Genomic DNA, 20,475 nt, shown 5'->3' with positions numbered 1-20,475 from the left:
AGTCACTATTGTGGGATTTCTCCAACTTCTTTATGTGGGCATTTAGTGCTATGAATTTCCCTCTTAACACTGCTTTCATAGTGTCCCATAAGTTTGGGTATGTGGTGTCTTCATTTTCATTGATCTCTAGGAAGTCTTTAATTTCTTTCTTTATTTCTTCCTTAACCCATTGGTGATTCAGTTGAGCATTATTCAGTTTCCATGAGATTGTAGGTTTTCTGTAGTTTTTGTTGTTGTTGAAATCTAACTTTAAACCATGGTGGTCTGATAGAACACAGGAGGTTATTCTAATTGTTTTGTATCTGTTGAGATTTGCTTTGTGGCCAAGTATGTGGTTGATTTTAGAGAAAGTTCCATGGGGTGCTGAGAAGGTATATTCTTTTTTGTTAGGATGGAATGTTCTGTAGATATCTATTAGGTCCAATTGGGTCATGACATCAGTTAAGTCCTTTATTTCTCTGTTCAGTTTCGATTTGGGAGATCTGTCCAGTGGTGAAAGTGGGGTGTTGAGGTCTCCCACTATTAATGTGTGGGGTTTTATATGTGGTTTAAGCTTTAGTAATGTTTCTTTTACATATGTGGGTGCCCTTGTGTTTGGGGCATAAATGTTCAGAATTGAAACTTCATCTTGGTGGATCTTTCCTGTGATGAGTATGTAATGTCCTTCTTGATCTCTTTTGATTGATTTTAGTTTGAAGTCTATTTTGTTGGATATCAGGATGGCTACCCCTGCTTGTTTCTTAAGACCATTTGATTGGAAAGTCTTTTCCCAGCCTTTTATTCTTAGGTAGTGTCTGTCTTTGAATTTGAGATGTGTTTCTTGTATGCAGCAGAAAGATGTGTCCTACTTTTGTATCTATTCTGTAAGTCTATGTCTTTTTATAGGTGAATTAAGTCCGTTGATATTAAGGGATATTAATGACCAGTGATTGTTCATCCCTGTTATTTTTGGTGGTAGTGTGTGTGTACTTCTCTTCTTTGGGGTTTACTGTTGTGGCTTTATCTATTGCCTGTGTTTTCGAGCGTGTATCTGACTTCCCTCCATTGGAATTTTCCTTCTAGTGCTTTCTGTAGGTCTGGGTTTGTGGATAGGTATTGTTTAAATCTGGCTTTGTCTTCGAATGTCTTGTTCCTTCCGTCTATGATGATTGAAAGTTTTGCTGGGTATATTAGTCTGGGCTGACATCCATGGTCTCTTAGTGTCTGCATTACATCTGTCCAGGTCCTTCTGGCTTTCAAAGTCTCCATTGAGAAATTGGGTGTTATTCTGATGGGTTTACCTTTATAGGTCACTTGGCCTTTTTCCTTTGCTGCTCTTAATATTCTTTCTTTATTCTGTACATTTAGTTGTTTAATTATTATGTGTCGAGGGGACTTTTTTGGGGGGTCTAGTCTGTTTGGTGTTCTATAGGCTTCTTGTATCTTCATAGGCATTTCCTTCTTTAAGTTGGGAAAGTTTTCTTCTATAATTTTGTTGAATATATTTTCTGTGCCTTTGAGTAGGTATTCTTCCCCTTCTTCTATCCCTATAATTCGTAGGTTTGGTCTTTTCATGGTGTCCCAAATTTCTTGGACATTTTGGTTCATGACTTTGTTGGCTTTAGTGTTTCCTTTGACTAATGAAACTATTTCTTCTACTGTATCTTCAATGCCAGAAATCCTCTCTTCCATCTCTTGCATTCTGTTGGTTATACTTGCATCTGAAGTTCCCGATCTTTTACTCAGGTTTTCTATTTCCAGCATTCCCTCTGTTTGTGTCTTCTTTATTTTTTCAATTTCCCTTTCCAGGTCTTGGACTGTTTCCTTTGTTTGTTTCATTGCTTTTTCATGATTTTCTTTCAGTGCTTTATTGTTTTCTTCCAGTACTTTATTGTTTTCTTCCAGGACTTTATTGTTTTCTTGCAGGGCTTTATTGTTTTCTTCTAATTTGTTTGCCCTTTCCTCTAGTTGTTTACAGCATTCTTCCAATTTTCTTGTCTTTTCTTCTACACAAGCCTCTACCTTCTTCATGATGTTACTCATAAGGCTACTTTCTTCTACTTCTTCCAATTTTTGATGTTCAGGTCTAGATGTTGGAGGTGGGCTAGGTTCTGGTGATGTTGTATTGCTCTTCATTTTGTTGTAAGTACTTCTGCCTTGACGTCTGCCCATCTCCTTGTGGTTCCTTCTTGGTCTTATCAGTGTACTTATTTCAGAAAGAGCTGACAGATTCAGGAAGTCTCTCTCTCTTGTCCAAAAGGGAGTTCACTTGTCCAAATGGGAACTCCCAGGCAGGATGGAAGTTCTTATCTGGACTGGAAGTCTCTGGTCCAGAAGGGAAGTTGGGAGCAGGATTGGAGCTGGGGGCCGGTCTCTAAGTCTCAGGAGGTGGCTGGGGTCTCGGGCAGATGGGCATGGGGGTCTGGCGTGGAGATTACAGGGGCTGCTGGGGGGCTTGGAGAAGGGGGATCCCTCCCAGTGGGGCTAGAAGGGGACCTGCCTGGTGGCCAGAACCTGGGGCCAAGTTGGGCAGGTCTTCCCAGAGTGGCTGGTGCCCAGGGATGGGGTTCGGGTTGGGCCCGGATACTCACCTCTGGTCCAGAAGGGAAGTTGGGGGTAGGATGGGAGCTGGGGGCCGGTCTCTAAGTCTCAGGAAGTGGCTGGGGTCTCGGGCAGGTAGGCGTGGGGGCAGGGCACGGAGATTGCAGGGGCTGTGGGGGGGGCTTGGAAAAGGGGATCCCTCCCAGTGGGGCTAGAAGGGGACCTGCCTGGTGGCCAGAACCTGAGGCCAAGTTGGGCAGGTCTTCCAGGAGTGGCTGGTGCCCAGCGATGGGGTCCGGGTTGGACCCGGATACTCACCTCTGGTCCAGAAGGGAAGTCGGGGGCAGGATGGGAGCTGGGGGCCGGTCTCTAAGTCTCAGGAAGTGGCTGGGGTCTCAGGCAGATGGGTGTGGGGGCAGGGTGCGGAGATTGCAGGGGCTGCCGGGGGCAGGGGGGCTTAGAAAAGGGGATCCCTCCCAGTGGGGCTAGAAGGGGACCTGCCCGGTGGCCAGAACCTGGGGCCAAGTTGGGCAGGTCTTCCCGGAGTGGCTGGTGCCCAGGTATGTGGTCTGGGTTGGGCCCGGATACTCACCTCTGGTCCAGAAGGGAAGTCAGGGGCAGTCTTTCTCTCTTTTAAAAAACAGGGCCTCATTTGATGTAGCTCTGACTGACCTAGAACCCAAGAAATATACCAGGCTGGCCTCAACTCACAGAAATACACATTCTTGTCCCTCCCAAGTGCTGTGTTTAAATGTGTGCACCACTATGCCAAGCCTTCTCAATTCCTATTGAAACTAGTATTCCCTGATAACAAAGCAAATAAAGATACAACAAAAGCACAAATTTATCTGATGAACGTAGACTAAAAATATTCTCAAAAAAAGCACTTGCAAACAAAATTTAAGAACTCATCAAAAATATTGCTCACCATCATCAAAGTTGGTTTACTACAGAGATTCTGGAATGGCTCAGTATATGTAATGCTATAAATATTAAAAATCACATAATGGAGCCGGGCGTTGGTGGCGCACGCCTTTAATCCCAGTCTCTGCCACTCGGGAGGCAGAGGCAGGCGGATCTCTGTGAGTTCGAGGCCAGCCTGGGCTACCAAGTGAGCTCCAGGAAAGGCGCAAAGCTACACAGAGAAACCCTGTCTCGAAAAACCAAAAAAAAAAAAAAAAAATCACATAATGGACTCTAGTATAGAAATTACATGGTCACCATAAAAATTATTTGACAAAATCCAACATCCCTTCATTTTTAAAGTCCTAACGATCTGAGAATACAGTGGAACATATATCAATATAATAAGGAATATATATAAAAAGCCTATGGGCAACATATTAAAAAAATGGAAGAATACCATTCATGGTAGCCCTATGTTGTAATAAATTTAACAAAGGATGTGAAGGATCTCTACAATGAAAATTTTAAAACACTTAAGAATTAAATTGAGAAAAACACTAGAGAATGGAAAGAGTTGCTCTAATTGTTCATGAATTAGAAGAATCAATGTTTTGAAACTGGCTACCCTACCAAAAGCTATCTACATATTCCATACAATCACAATCAAAGTCCAGTTCTGTTCATCACAGAAACCGAAAAAAAAAAGTTCATACAGAAGCACAAGGGATCCTAGATAGACAGAAATCTAGTTTGATAGTTTTGGGAAGAGGAAACACCACCAAGGGAGACTCAACATCTTTCTTCCATATGCTTTGATGAGACAATCCCTTTGTTCCATTCTACCTGCCCACTTTGCTGGACATGTTCTGTAATGAAGTGGAACTGCAAAAGATTGTCCAAGGATGTAACACAAAGTAGCATGTATTTTTACTAATTTAGAAGTCTCATAGCCCTGCTCTTACCCTTAATTTAAATGAGCAAAATATTTACGGGTATAATATAAAATTTCTTCTAGTTATATTTTAGCAGTATCAAGAGAGTTCTGTTTGTTTCCTAACAGGATTGACAAGATACACTAAGAGTGGAAGACTTGGGGATAATATTTTCACATTATACTATGATCATTTGGGATTCATACACAAACTGACTCCAGAACGCTTTGACACTGATTCATCATCTTCAGGCTCTGGAATGTCTTCTACTATTTTTGGAACGGTCAGTAACATGATGCACTAAAGCTGATTGCCTTTTTTTTTTAGAACAAAGATGCTACATTCTATGTGCAGGCCGATGAGACCGTGTTTTCCTTAGTACAAACCCTTGTACAGTTTTTAAATTATGTATGTGTGTGTATGTACATATAAGGACAGGTGTTTCTTTGAGGTGCTGGGTCTGCCCTAAAGCTGGAGTTACAGGCAGTTGTGAGCCACTTGGCAGGGTACCTGCAAGCCAAACTCAAGTCCATTGCAAGAGCAAGTATGTACTCTTAACAGCTGAGCCATATCTCCAGAACCATCAGGACAAATACTCTTTGCTAAGGGAAAAATTTGTCTATAACATTGAACACCTCCAAAATCTTCTCTGAGCCCCACAGGTATACTCATACAAGATTTCACAGCAGAATAACAACATGTCTAAAACAGATCTGTTACATGCAACTCAGCTCCTGGTGGAGTTTATTTTCTACCTTCCAATGTTAGTCTTGAAGAAATATTATTTTTGACTCAACTTTCACCTGCATGTTAATAGTCCTGTTCCCTAGTTTATTCCTTATTTAATGCCATTTTTCGGCTCTGTAGATGTAACAGTCTTATTAAATAAGAAACACAGAGCCAAATGTAGAGTTAAAGGCCTAAGAGTTCAGAGCAGTAGCTAACAGCTGAGACTAAAACTGCCTTCTTACCCCTCACTGCTGCTTCTGTCATTCCCCTGAAAAATAGACATACTTTCTGTGTGCCTGTCTTTTTTATTGACTTTTTGTTCTGCCTTCTCATTGGTTGTTAACCCAAGGACATGACCTCCTTGTCACTGCCTGTCTATACAGACCTCCAGGTCTTCTATGGTTGTTATAGAGATTAAAGGCATGTGTCTCCATGATGGTGGTGTCCTTGAACACACAGAGATCTGCCTGTCATGTGATCAGGATTAAGGGCATGTGCTACCACTCCCAGATTTCTGTTATGGCTTGCTATTAGCTCTGAACCCCAGGCACTTTTATTTATTAACATACAAATAAAATCACACTTCAGCACAAATAAAATATCACCATATATTGCTCTTCTATTTTAATAAAAAGAAAAAAGGAAAAAAGTTATAATTAATATAAGAAAAAATATATACAAAAAGTACAATAACTATATACAATATATACAAGCAATAAATACCTACACAATGTCTAGTCCATTTGCATTTGACAAATTCAGAGAAAATAATTCCATTATCTACCTATTTTGGTAAGTCCAAAATGTACCTGATTCACTTTCTATCCTAACTTATATTACTAACAGAACTATTTTATAATGTCTTTCAAATTTATACACTTATACCTCTTTAGTGAGTTTCTTTTCTAAAATTCTTAACAAGGAAAACTATAACTATCTAAACTTTAACTAAATATAACTGTATAATCTTCAATTCCCTCAGAAACCCAAAAAGGAAATAATATTACCAAAAAAATAAAAACAGGAAGTGCACGCAAGTGGCTTCCCAAAAAAATGTGAGTTGACAGAAACAGCCAGCTGCCTGGACAGTCACCCGAGGTTTTTCTGCAGCGTTGGGGCATCATCTTCAGCCTATAGGCTTAGTGTATCTGACAGACTAATTTGTGAAGTGGGATGTACACAAGGCCAACAGTTCGACCTCATATTTGGTGACAACAGTCCATGTACCAGAAACAGCTGAATTCCACTAGTGTCCTGCCATGATTCAGGATTTTAAATTCTTGAAATTGTTGATTTTTTTTTTTTTTTTAGAATTCAGCTGTTCATTCTTCTTGGCTGTGTGTATGTGGCTTCATCTCAGCATCCCATTCTTCTCCACATCCCTTTCTTCTCAGCTTGTAGTTGCTTCAAATCTTTTTTTATATGCCAGTCTACCATTGAGAGGTTAGACTCCTTTAGCTTAATTACTCTTTCAAGAATAACTGTTAAGCTGCTGTTTCACTGCACATCAGAAGCTATTGGTCCACTGCCAGTTCAGCTGCCTTCGAAGAAAAGAGCACTGTACCTTTTCCAGATTGCAAAGGCCACTTCAGGGATGGTACCATATTGTCCTGGCCTCAGAAGATGCCTTTTGTTAAAGCCACAACCACACTTATCTTGCCAAGAATCAATAGTCCTTTGTTTTGTGCCCTGTCTGTCCATTTTGTCCTGTTTGTCAGCAGTCAATTTAAGGATATTTTGTTATCCAGTGGCTAAATTTTGCCACAAAGAAAGTTAACTCCATGTGCAGTTTCTTCAATGCCCATATATTCTCTGGAGTAGATTGGTACTGCCAGGATCTGAAATATCTCATAATCATAAAAAAGAAAAAATCTCTAAGTTACTGAAACATTTTAAATGCCATATTCTATTGGAGAAATTATTTTGGCCACTCCATGTAGTTAAAAGGATATTTATTTAATGGCGTAACTCATAAATTAAGTAATAGGTAGGTCGCAGGGTCTGGGGAAGGTGTATGGCAGTCCAGCGGTGTTCTCCGGAGCTCTGCACAGTCCACCTTCACCATTCAGCGTCCCAGCACAGAGAGCGCACAGAGAGCGCTCCTCTCTGTGTATCTTTTCAGGAGCAATTACTAATCCCCAGCAAGGCAAAATTTTCTTTATTTCTTCACATGCTCTTTCTAAAGTATCTGCATTTGCATCAGCTAGTAAAATATACTTCATATAATGATGAATTATAGACTTAGGAAATTTTTTACGTATCACTTCCATTGGCTGTTGTACAAAATATTGGCACATTCCCTGTGGGAGGACTCTCCATTGATATGTCTTATCCAGTTGAGAATTATTATAAGTAGGCACTGTGAAGGCAAATATTTCTCTGTCTTTTTCTTGTAAGGTTATTGAAAAGAAACAGTCTTTTATATCAGTAACTATAAGAAGCCATCCTTTAGGTAACAGAGTAGGCAAAGGAATTCCAGATTGTAGAGAGCCCATTGGCTGAGTTACTTTGTTAATTGCTCTAAGGTCTGTTACCATTTTCCATTTACCAGATTTTTTTTAATAACAAATACAGGAGAATTCCAAGGACTGGTTGATCTTCAATATGCAGAGCATTTAACTGCTCTTCTACCAGCTTTTCTAAAGCCTGGAGTTTCTCTGTTGTTAAAGGCCATTGCTAAACCCATATAGGATTGTCTGTCAACCATTTTAAAGGTAGAGCTGTTGGTGTCTTTGGAAGATCATCAATTGTTTTGCCCTGTTCTTGTACATTCTGCATGACTGGTGACCACTCATTAGAATCATACCTTCTAATGTTTCTCTCAGAAACATGTGCTAGTTTAAGATTTGTTTCTGAGGTTGGAGGGATTTTAATCTGAGTATTCCATTGTTGTAACAGATCTCGACTCCACAAGTTCATAGCTATGTTAGCCACATAGGATTTTAATTTTCCTCTCTGTCCTTCTGGACCTATACATTAGAGCCATCTTGCATTCTGTTTCACTTGACATAATGTCCCAGTTCCTAACAGCTGAACGTTTACCTCCTGAAGATGCCACAATTCTGGTGCAATTATGGTCACATCAGCACCTGTGTCTATCAGACCAGACAACAAAACACCATTTATTTTTATTGTTAATTTTGGTCTTTGTTCATTTATAGAAGTTTTCCAAAAAAATTTCATTATGTTTTCTCCTGAATTTTCTGTTCTCTCTGTCTCAGCTGTTCCATCACCCCAAGCAGCCTGGTTTATTTCAATCAGCATTTGGTTGTTTAATTGCTCTGAATAGGGGTTTCCTCTATAGCTGCAGGAAAGGTCTGAGCTGGATTTTCTGTGGAGGCCTGCCTGAGGCCCCTCTGGGAATTTCCTGATGCCTGAGGACCCTCTGGGAATTCCCTGATGCCTGAGGCAAAGATTACCTTGTCTGTCCCTTGTTAATCTACATTCCTGGATCCAATATTCTCCCTTACCACACTTTCTGCATATTCCAGAAGGAAGGGACATTCTGGTGCCATTGTTCCTTGAAGAAACATTGTTTCTAGGAATGCCATGTTTATAGTCCCTTTTCAAATGTCCTTGCTTTCCACATCCAAAACATCTGACATTCCTCAAACCTCTTGAAATTGCTTCTCCTATCCACATATCATCATGGTCATGAGCCTCATCATTAAACATGTCTCTAATCCAATCTTCCAAGGGCAAAGCTCTTGCCTTTAATGGCCTGATTATTCTCTTGCATGCTGCATTCAAATTCTCAAAAGTCAAAGATTTTATTATTATCTGGCTAGCTTCTGAATTCAGGACCATTCTATTTACTGCTGAAGTCAGTCTTTGTAAGAAATCCATGAAGGTTTTTTTTTAGGCCCTGTATAGCTTTTGTGAATGATCAAGTTTTCTTTCCTGCTTCCTCAATTCGGGCCCATTCAAGGCTGCCATTTGACATAGAATTAGGGTTTGGTTATCATATAAACATTGTCTTTGTATTGTAGCATATTGGCCTTCTCCAAATAGCTGATCCTGGGAGATTTGTACACCTCTAGCTCTCCATTGATTTTCTATGTTTTTAGCTTCATCTCTGAACCACATATGCCACTGCAGCTGTGCCCTGGGTTCCAGGACAGCATTTGCCAGCTCTTGCCAATTCCGTGGTATAATCTTTTTACAAGTTGACCAAGACTTTAACATTTGCTTTACAAATAGGGAATGCATGCCATAAGATACTATTGCCTCCTTAAACCTTTGTAAATCTAACATTTCAGTTAACTTTTATCCTGGCAATTAAATTGACTATCTTTTTAAATAGTAAAATAAGGATAAGGAAAGTAATAATGTGCATAATCCCATCAACATTCACCTTCTCATATAGTTGTTCCATTTTCAGACTGCCTAATTTTATCAAACATAGTCCAGTTTTCTTCTAATGTACACATAATACCCATTTTTTTTAATGTGGAAAAGAAATTTTTTCTCTTTTAAATAGTTTTTTCCTTTAAAAGGTCTGATATTTTATTGACTTACAAAGTCTGCATAGAACAGTAGAAATCTGAGGAAATTTCAAAACAGCTACCTAGCATCCGAGGTGGGAATCCAGAGAGGGGAGGTGGAGAGAGAGAGAGAGAGAGACAGAGAGAGAGAGACACAGAGAGAGACACAGAGAAAGACAGAGACAGAAAGAAAGGAAGAAAGGAAGAAAGGAAGAAAGGAAGAAAGGAAGAAAGAAAGAAAGAAAGAAAGAAAGAAAGAAAGAAAGAAAGAAAGAAAGAAAGAAAGAAAGAAAGAGTAGCCACAAGTTCTGGCTAAAAGCCTAAACCCAGCCACATGTTCCCGCTTGAGCTGAGTTGAACCTGGGCTCTGGCTTCCTTAAGCTCTAACCACATGAGTTGTTGTTTTGGCCAAAACCAGCTCTATCTGCAGTTGCATGTAGCTGCTGCAATTACAGTGGAGTGCACCCGGACTGGTAGCTCTGGCAGGGCATGAGTTGTTCGTAGCACCGGCTTATTTTATTTTAAGCCTTCTGGCTCCAAGTAGCTCTAGCTGCAGTCCAACCTGGGGCCTGTCTTGAAAAACCAAATAGAAAGAAAGAAAGAAAGAAAGAAAGAAAGAAAGAGAGAGAGAGAGAGAGAGAGAGAGAGAGAGAGAGAAAGAAAGAAAGAAGGAAGGAAGGAAGGAAGGAAGGAAGGAAGGAAGGAAGGAAGGAAGGAAGGAAAGGAAGGAAGGGAGAGAGAGAGAGAGAGAGAGAGAGAGAGAAAGAAAGAAAGAAAGAAAGAAAGAAAGAAAGAAAGAAAGAAAGAAAGAAAGAAAGAAAGAAAGAAAGAAAAAGAAAATGAACACTCATCAAGAAAGCAGCCCAGAGTAAAATGTGTTTTAGTAGGGGTTGGTAAAACTGTCATTTGTCTTAAAAAAACAAAACAAAAAAAAACAAAAAAACAAAAAACAGAAAATAGAATGGGTCTCTTTATATGTAAGTCCAGGCATAGAGAGGTAACTCTGTGCCTAAGAGCACTTACCACTCTTTCAAAGGACCGGAATTTGGTGCTCAGAACCCACATGATGACTCAATCATTCATAACTATAGCTCCAGAAAATCCAATACACATTTATTACCTCTAAGAGCAGTAAGTGCACATATGTGGCACATATATGCAAGCTGTGCTAGTTGGGTTTTGTCAACCAGAGACATCTGGGAAGAATAATGTCATTTGAGGAATTGGTCTCATCAGACTGGCTTGGAGCAAGATATTTGGGACATTTTCTTGATAACTGATTAATGTGGGCAGTCACAGCAAGAAGCATTCTTTCATATCCTCTGCTTCATTTTCTGCCTCTAGGTTCCTGACAAGGCCATTCCCTATTTTTCCTTCCTGGTGCACTATAAGCTATAATCTGAAATAAACCATTTCCTCCCAAGTTGCTTATGATCAGCATGAGAAAATAAACTAGCACACAAGCAAAGTAATCATACACATATGATAAGAATAATTATATTAAAATATACATTATATAAAAGATCAATCTGTATACCAAGCCAAGGCTACAGGCGGAGAGGAAGGTGCTCTCGCGTCCTCTGTCTGAGACATGCACACAAATGAAAGAGAGGAATCCATGAGAGGGATTGCCAACATGTTCTCTGATCCTTGGGTCTGGATTCTGCAAATGTGCACAGTAGATGATGTGAGCAGTCTGCTAGACATAACCTAAAAAACAGCCATGTCAAAGTTCACTAACATCACAGTTTTGCAGAAAGTACCTTAGTTCCCTTAAGTGAAAGTTGAAATTGTTAAGATGGAGAAACTATAGAAATTCTTATACTCAGAACAAATTTGAAGAACAATGATTCAACAGCTCTATTTCTTTTTATATATTTCTCTGCAAATGATACATGCATCCATCCTCTCTGGAAAAAAAGCAATCATTAACTCTTACTGTGTCAGGCACTGTTGTGGACTCTTTATTTTATAACAACTATTTGTCCTCATTTACTTAGGAGGTAAGCAAGGCACACAGAGTAAATAACTACCCAAATTATTTTGGGATATTAGAATCAAACTTTGCACTGAGGCAGTTGATTGCTTTCAGCCACCCTATTTTCCTATCTCTTTCATTCTTGGTGAGTACCCTAAATTCAAACACTGGAAGGAAAATGTGACAAAATGTTTGTTGGAGGCAGTACTTGATGGATATAACCCAAAAGAGACTACAGTATCTGCAAGCCCAAACACACACACACACACACACACACACACACACACACACACACACACACACACACTTGGTCTCCTAAGCAACAGGAACAACTCCAAAAACCATTTTGAAGCTAGTATTCATCTCTATTTTCATGAACTAAAAATCCCAGAACTGGACAGTTCATAATGAAAGAATTAGAGTTCAGAAATCTAGGAAAATCTTGCCTTAAGGGAGTCTGTAAGTTATGAAAGTCCAAGGAGTAGGATATACTAGCAGAGAGCAGAACCAGGAGGCTCAAGGCACAGACCTTGAGACTCAGAGCAGCAGTGCTCAAAGGAGAGGCCCTTTATTGGACCCAGTTAAAACTCCCAGGAAGAACCCCATTATGACAAGATCTTCTGTGTTCATGATGGTGACCCAACTCTAAAATCTGCACCTCCAAACTCATCACCTCAGCCTCCTACAAAGGGCACAAGAACTTCAAACTGTGTCTTAATTATCAGACTTCCTTTTCCTCCACTGCAGAAAACTGAGTTTTCCCTTTCACATATATAAATATTCAAAAATATCCAAAGAGCATATAGGTATATTGCTCCAACCAATAAGCAAAGCAGAATTGTTTTGATATGAATGGGAAACAAGTTTGCTGTTCGAATTGCATTATAATTGAAGCATAAGATATTCAACATACAATATTTCCTTTTCTCCAATTTCAGCCACCTGATTTGGGATTTGATACTGCACTAGCTCCACAGTATCTCTCCCCCAATGAAATGATTTTCTTTGCATACGTACCTCTGAATGAACCTAAAAACATGATATACAAAAGGAAGTTCAAAAATATTCACATTGGGAAAGTGATAAACTACAGGTAATTGATGATTTCTTCATGCTTACTTAGAATACATACTGGTTTTCAGATCTAAAAGTATAACCTACTTTTTTAGGATTTTTTTGTTTTAATAAGTTTTTTAATATCTTTCCTGACAAAATACATTTTGAGACAGAATCTCACTATATAGTCTTTGCTGACCTAGAACTTTCTATGTTGGCCAGGCTGGCCCGAATTTCTCTGAGATCTCCTTACCTCTGCCTATTACTGGATTTCCTTGGCTTTTGATTATCTGTGTGACTATGAGATTCAGTTTGTCAGGTTTCCATAAGGAAGAAAAAAGTCACTTAACAGAAATTATATCTTGAAGCAACTAAATTCTGCTTTATGTCTGTAATTAGTTTGTGAGTAGAAATAATCTTTCTCAAATGCCTTAATCATTCCATTTATTTATTTATTTTTCTTTTATTTTGAAATTTTTATTCACTCTGAGGGTGTGTGTGTGTGTGTGTGTGTGTGTGTGTGTGTGTGTGTGTGTGTACAACACATGTGGCATCAGATGACAACTTTCAGGGATTCAACTACTGAGCCATCTTGCTGGCTGCTAATTCTACTTAATTCCCTTAAAAATTTAGAAACAAGACACATTCCTGATACTCTTTAGTGGGTCAAGAATTGTGTTACACTTCCCTCTTCTGTAAAGTGTACTAGCCTGTGCACTCGAGGGGATTTTCTTCATTTTCTTACACCTCTTACACCTTCTTCCTAGGGAAGAAGGGCAGGGGGAGGAGGAAGGCAGAGTTGGAGAGTGAGAATCCTCAGACAGCCCTGATTGACTTTCTGAAGCCTGTGTGCAAGTTTCTGATACCCAATACTCTGTGGATTACTGGTTTTGCTTTCCATGAAATAAAGTTCAGAGAATCAGGTGATGCAGTAGCCTGCTTCTTCCTGTTCTCTGATTGTTCCCAGGTTGACTGGGCTGCCAGTGTCTCTAGTCACTGTCTTGCCGCAGTCTTTGTATTAGAATGTCTTACAGGCTGTGGTCCAGCTAGTCCAACAATCTACTAATGGAAGGTTCAATAATCCAAGAGCTGTTTCAGCCCACGAGGCTGGATGTCTCAGCAGGTCTTCAGTATATTCCAGAATTTCAAAGAAGTACACTCTAATGCCAGGAAGGAATTGCCAATGAGAGCAAGAGCAAGCAGGCAAAAAAGCTAAAATATTTCTCTTCCATGTTGTTTGTTTATAAAGGCTGCAACCAGAAGGTGTAACCCTGATTAAAAGTGTATCTTCCCACCTCAAAAGATCCAGATTAAAAGTGAGTCTTCTCACTTCAAATTATTTAGTTAAGAAAATAATCCCTCACTGGTGTACACAGCCACTTGGGTTTTAGTTGAATACAGATGTAGTCAAGTTGAAAACAAAAGCCATCTCATCTCCACTGGACTCCACTCTACAGCACTGCTATGTGGAGGATAAAGTCTCAGCATGAGTCTCAGTGGCCACAAATAATATTCAAAGTATGTCTATCGAATGGCTATAAGGGAAGAGACGAATTAATATTTTCTTTTCCTGTAATTGAAATAAAAGCAAAACTTTTGTTTCCCTTTATATTGTAATCTTTTATTGCTAAATTCTTTTAATAATTCTGGTGCTTTTTCTACATATTCCTTTAGATTTTCCTAGTAGGCATAGATATACTTCTAAGTAAATAATCACATCACCTGCAAATAATTTCTGCTTCTTTCTTAACATTCCTAGCATATTATAGTTTTTTCCTATTACAGTCTGCAGGTCTAATAATAAGCACCTTAAGTAGAAACTGGTTTCCTTGTTGCTCCTGATTTTTAAAAGAATAGTTTTACCCGGGCAGTGGTGGCGCACGCCTTTAATCCCAGCACTCAGGAGGCAGAGCCAGGTGGATCTCTGTGAGTTCAAGGCCAGCCTGAGCTACCAAGTGAGTTCCAGGAAAGGCACAAAGCTACACAGAGAAACCCTGTCTTGAAAAATCAAAAAAAAAAAAAAAAAAAAAAAAAAAGAATAGTTTTAACATTTCACCATGATGTGATTTTTCTAGTTTTTCACCCTTTAAAAAGCTTTTTCTTGTTAAGAGATTTGTGATTTGGTAGCTGGAGAGATGGATCAGTGAGTAAGAAACTTGCTGAACAAGTATGAGGGTCTGAGGCCAGGTCTCCAGCAGTCATGTGAAAATCCAGGCATGTAATGGTGTACCTGAGATTCCAGCTCAGGAAGGCAGAGGCAGGAGAAACCCAGAGGCTCACTGGCCAATCAGTCTAGTCCATTCATAATCTCTACTTTCATGGAGAGACCCTGCCCCCTTCAAAGAGGGAGATGAGGCTGGAGAGATGGCTCAGTAATTAAGAGCTCCCACTGCTGTTGCAAAAGGCCCGAGTCTAGTTACTAGTTCCACGCCAATCAGGAGGCAGCTCACAATTGCCAAAGATTTGAATACTTGGGTTTTTAATTTTTTTAAGCATATATTGAGCTAATCCACTCAATTTTTACATTTAGTTTTGATGAATATTATGAGATATAGTCTGGATTTAACGATATTATCTCAGTCATTTTGTGTTATCCATCATACACTTATGGACTAGTTTGCTAACATAGAATTTTAGATCTCTGTTCAAAAATGAAGTTACAATTTTAGACAAATATTTTTGTCCTTGAAATATTTTATGGTCTGTTAACAAGATTATAAAACCTCATAAATATTATCTTCTAGAAAAATCAGGATAGTAATTTTCTGTGCTTTGAAAGGTTGCTTGTGGAAATTGAAATTTACTCTATGTCTCAGGAATAAAACTATTATACAGTCAATTATTGTGAATATATTTGAGGGGAGTAGCATTTTTTCCTTTTGCCCTTTTAGGAATATTTCATATATAGGTCTAATACTGTAAGCCATTTTCTCAATTAGTGATTGATGGGGCAGTGCCATCCCTAAGATAGTGGTCCTCAGTTCTATAAGAAGGCAGGCTGAGCAAGCCAGGGGAACAAGAAGTAAGCAGCACCCCTCCATGACCTCTGCATCAGATCCCATCTCCAGGATCTTTCCCTATTTGAGATCCTATCCTGACTTCCTTCAATGATGAATAGCAATATGGAAGTGTAAGCCAAACAAACCCTTTTCTCTCCAACTTGCTATTCGGTCATGGTGTTTTATCACAGCAATAAAAACCAAAACTAAGACAGATAGTATAGGCTACATGCGGATGTCATCAGAAACCACTGTACAATGTTATGTTGGAGAATGAAACATTCGCATTTTTTGAAAATTCACTCTGACTGTAATGGAAAGGATGAAACAAGATAAGAGTAAAAGGTGTCTGACACCTTAGGACCTATGAAAAGAGAATTAATGGTGCTGAAACAGGTGCGTCTGTGAGAAGGGAGGCCCTGATGGACTATGGTAGTTATGAGAAGAGGCGTCAAGAGCCATGTAGGTGGCAGACAAGATGGCGCAGCCAGTAAAACACTTGCTGTATAAGCCTAATGACTTGCACTTGATCTCTGTATCCCACAAGGGATGGAGAGAACCCATTTCAAAAAGTTATCCTCTGAGATTCACACACAGGTGGCATAGTCACACACACCTCACACACACTAAGCATCCTAATAAGTCCATTTTCAAAAATAGTCATATAGGCGTTTGGTCTGCAGCTCAAGTGAATGTTGTCATTTTCTGAGGTGAAGAGCATGGATATTCAGCAGGATAACTGTAAATTTCACATTAGACATATGCAGTTCCAAATGCCTGTTGGGTATTTAAAAGATGAGACGAAGACAACATGGACAATTGGATGTATGAATTTGTTGTGCAGGAAAGATCAGATACCCAGCATGTGGCAGTTGTTCACATACGTATGGGTAGTTGTACTGCAGGAGATTGTGTAAATACAGAAGAGGCATTCCAGGAACAGAGATTGGCACCTGGAGTGAAGGCTGAAGATGAGCAGTCAAGGGTAGAAAAGCCTAGAAAAAGGAGGCCTCTAAACCCAGAACAAGAAATGCTTCAAATAGCTTTCCAGTGCTTGGAGTAGCTAAAATAAAGACCAAGAAGTCACTTTGGAATCGGAGGCACTCTGGAGTAGAGTAACCTGGCTGAAAGCAATTTCATTGATGTGAGGTGCAGAAGATAGAAGGAGCTAGAGAGATAGAGCAGTTATTGGATGGGAGCCTCCAATGCACCCATTCACACTGCTGACAGTCAACTTTATCCAGTGTTTGCCCACTCAATAGTTATTCCACTCTACCTCCAGAACACACTGACCCCTAAATGTAAGCCCATCCTTTACTGCCCAAGTCCCCTTTCTTTCTTCTTTAAAGGATTATTTTTCTCCTCCCCTTGAACTACACAGAATGTGCTCACCTAAAGCAATTCTTGACACTTAGAGACTCCAAATGAGAGGGGTTGGAGGACAGCTTTGGTAATAGAGTTGGCTGCTGGCCCTGGCCATTGACTTCAGACACAAAGAGCTTAACTTCTTAAAAATTCATGAACTGTGGTTTTTATTAATTTATCAGAGCTTTACAACACAATTGAGAAGAAAGAACAGAAAGTTCTCATGGATTCCACCACTACTCTTTTGTTTTCCACACTGTCCACAGCCCCAAAGTTGTACAGTTGCTCCAACTGATAACTTATACAGACCTAACTTCACCCAGAGTTCAACATTTGTGGCAGGGTTCACTTTTTTTTTTTTTTTTTGAGAGAGAGAGAGAGAGAGAGAGAGAGAGAGAGAGAGAGAGAGAGAGAGAGAGAGAGAGAGAGGAAATTGCTCTGTAGCCCAAAGCTGGTCTCAAACCCTCAATCCTCCTGCCTCATCCTTCTGAGTGCCAGTGTAACAGGCATGTACCACAATCCCCCCCCAGGCTTCACTCTTGATACCCATTCTCAGTGTTGGAACAAATGTCTGGCGGCATTATAGCACATACATAACAGTCTTGGTGTACTAAAATTCCTCTGTGTCTCATCTATTAACCCTTGCCTCCCCAGCTCCTGGGAACTTCTTTGTTGTTGTTGTTGTTGTTGTCTCCTTAGTTTTGCCATTTCTAGAATGACACACAATTGGATTACACACCCCTTTGAGATTTGCTTCTTCCTCTTGAAATATGCCTGTAAGATTCCTATTACCCTGCTTAAACAAGACCTGAACAGTTATTACATCACTAAACATGCTAACACAGAAGGGGAAATATCATAGGGCCCCACTAGTAAATAAAGAACTAGCGGCAACTAGAGAGGTGGGAAAATCACCTTCCTAAGGCATGAGCCCCTCAATTGGTCATCCAATACCAAATTGTCAGCCTTGACATCATGTACATACTAAATGGACTAAGCAGATTATAAATATACAACAAATAGAGGAAAAGAGGTAATGAATTTGAAAGGGAGAAAGATGAGAGAGGAGCTAATGTGAGAGGAGTTGGAGGGAGGAAAAGAAAGTGGGAAAGGTTTTCATTATTTTTTAATTTCAAAAAATTAAAAGATACCTATTACTTTCTAATGACTTGATAATTATTTAGTGATGACTAGTATTCCATTGTGTGTTTGAAAACATTATATAGGATTCACCCAATGTTTTAATTTATTTTTATTGTTTTATGTGTGGGTTTTTTACCTATATATGCATCTATCTGTGCACTATGTGCATGCAGTGCCCATGGAGGCCAGAAGAGGACATTGAATCTCCAGGAACTGAAGTTATAGATGTTTATGAACTGCCATGTGGGTGTTGGGAATCAAACCAGGTCCTCTGGAAGAGCAGTTGGTGTTCTTAAATGCTGAGCATCTCCCCAGCCCCAACCTATTCACCAACTGAAAGACATTCCGGCTGCTCCTGATGAACAAAATGCTAGCAGTATCCACATGCAGTCTTTGATATAGACATATCTTTTCAATTCACTTAGGTAAATACCTAAGAATATGGCATGTGGTAAGAATATGTTTGAAATTAAAGGAAAATGCCTAACTCACCATACCTTTCTACATTCCCACCAGCAATGAATTAGAATTTCTTTCATACATTCTTACCAACATTTGACATTGTTAGTGTTTTAAGGCTTTGTTATTTTAAATTTCCAACCCCTGATGATTTATGATGTGTTGCTCTTTCTGTGCTTGCTTGCCATCTACCCCTTCTCTCTCTCTCTCTCTCTCTCTCTCTCTCTCTCTCTCTCTCTCTCTCTCTCTCTCTCTCTCTCTCTCTCGTGTGTGTGTGTGTGTGTGTGTGTGTGTGTGTGTGTGTGTGTGTGTGTGTGTGTGTCTGAACCCATCTCCACAGTGTTGGAATTATAAGACCTCTCTACCTTATTCTGTTTGCTCCCTCTTTCTTCTCTTCTCACTCTCCACTCTCTCTTTTCGTCTGGACTCTTCCAGATGCCTCTGATTATTCTCTCCTTAGCTACACTAAATCTCCTTCACCATACCTAGGAGGAGTCATGTTTCTTCATTTTTTATTTTTTTCATTCGAATGTAAAGTGTCAAATTGCTTTCTAGGAAACTTGTCTTAATTTACAATCACAGCAGTAGTGAATGTGCAGCTATTTCCATTAAAATATTATCTCTGTGGAATTCTGACAGCTAAAGATATTTATAGGTTGGGGATGTGGATCAGAGGTATAGCATTGGCCTAACAGTCATGATGCTAGGTTTTATCTCCAACACAAAAGAGATGATAAATAGATACACAGATGATGGATAGATAGATAATAGATAAATAGATAGATATAGATAGATACATAGATAGATATGTAGATAGTTGATAGATGATAAATAGGTAGATGATTGATAGATGGCACATAGAGTGTAGGTACATAGATGGTAGATAGATAGATGATAGATAGATAGATAGATAGATAGATAGATAGATAGATAGATAATCTTTGTCCATTTTAAGTGTAAAAATGTATGTTGTATAGGCCATTTTGTTGGCATCTAAAAACTTTGAACAACTGTTTGCTAAATAGTCATTTGTTAGCTGGTATATTACTATCATCAATCCTAGTATTGGTATATTTTATTTGTAAACTATATGTTAATATGCCTACTTATTTAAGCCACTGGCATATCCATTTTATATGTTTGTTGGTTTGCTTTTAGTAAAAATGGAAATGCTTATATCAGAAAATTGCTAGTACATGCCAATGGTCCTTTGGGATTTCATACCTCAGTTCTCACAGAAATAATAGAACCATTTGGAGTAGAAGAATCTGTGAAGAGTTCTTCTGTAACTGGTTCTCTTAAAATCTCATATACTGGAAATGTTTTCTACCACATTGAAATTACAACAGCAGGTAAGTATAAAAATATAATCTATCTCTGATGGTTATAAAAAATAAAGTCACCTTTTGAGAAGACATCATGTTCTTTTATGTTTTAAAGTGTGTGTGTGTGTGTGTGTGTGTGTGTGTGTGTGTGTGTCTGAATATTGACCCTAAAGCCTTGAATATACTAGGCAAGTACTCTACCACTACAGTATTATCCTTACTCTCAAATTCTTTTTCAACTGGCAGTTAACCAAAATTTACAGATACTTAGGTTGCAAGATCAGTTGTTCATAATATAATAAAACATACCTACAACTTCACTACTATGTCCTCAGAAGTAGTGTTTATTATGCATTACAGTCACACTTTGTCTTAAACAGTGATCAGAAGAAGTAAGAGAAAATAGGATTTTTGTGTCAATTAAAAATACATTTGGAATGCATTTTTTAAAAAATTTTTTATAAAAGAGGCCAGGAGTGATGATGTAACACCTTTAATCTAAGCACTTAGGAGGAAGAGGATGGAAGATCTTTGTGAGTTTCACGTCAATCTGGTATAGATATCAAGTTCCAAGCTAGA

The 20,475-nt window shown here is 39.1% G+C and overlaps 1 protein-coding gene across 7 annotated transcripts in view; it reads left to right on the top strand.

The window, feature by feature from the left end:
• Positions 1-20,475, top strand: part of LOC143266738 (cation channel sperm-associated auxiliary subunit beta-like) — a 167,839-nt gene that overhangs the window by 90,134 nt on the left and 57,230 nt on the right. For all 7 annotated transcript variants that reach the window (XM_076551262.1, XM_076551264.1, XM_076551265.1 and 4 more), the window contains 3 exons: positions 4,487-4,641; positions 12,488-12,642; positions 19,730-19,923. In XM_076551262.1, coding sequence (XP_076407377.1) covers positions 4,487-4,641; positions 12,488-12,642; positions 19,730-19,923 — 504 coding nt within the window. The remainder of the gene's footprint in view (positions 1-4,486; positions 4,642-12,487; positions 12,643-19,729; positions 19,924-20,475) is intronic.

This window comes from Peromyscus maniculatus, chromosome 14 (assembly GCF_049852395.1).
Source record: "Peromyscus maniculatus bairdii isolate BWxNUB_F1_BW_parent chromosome 14, HU_Pman_BW_mat_3.1, whole genome shotgun sequence".
NCBI lineage: Eukaryota > Metazoa > Chordata > Mammalia > Rodentia > Cricetidae > Peromyscus > Peromyscus maniculatus.
Note: the sequence above shows the minus strand (reverse complement) of the source record. Positions and strands in the feature narration are given on the sequence as shown.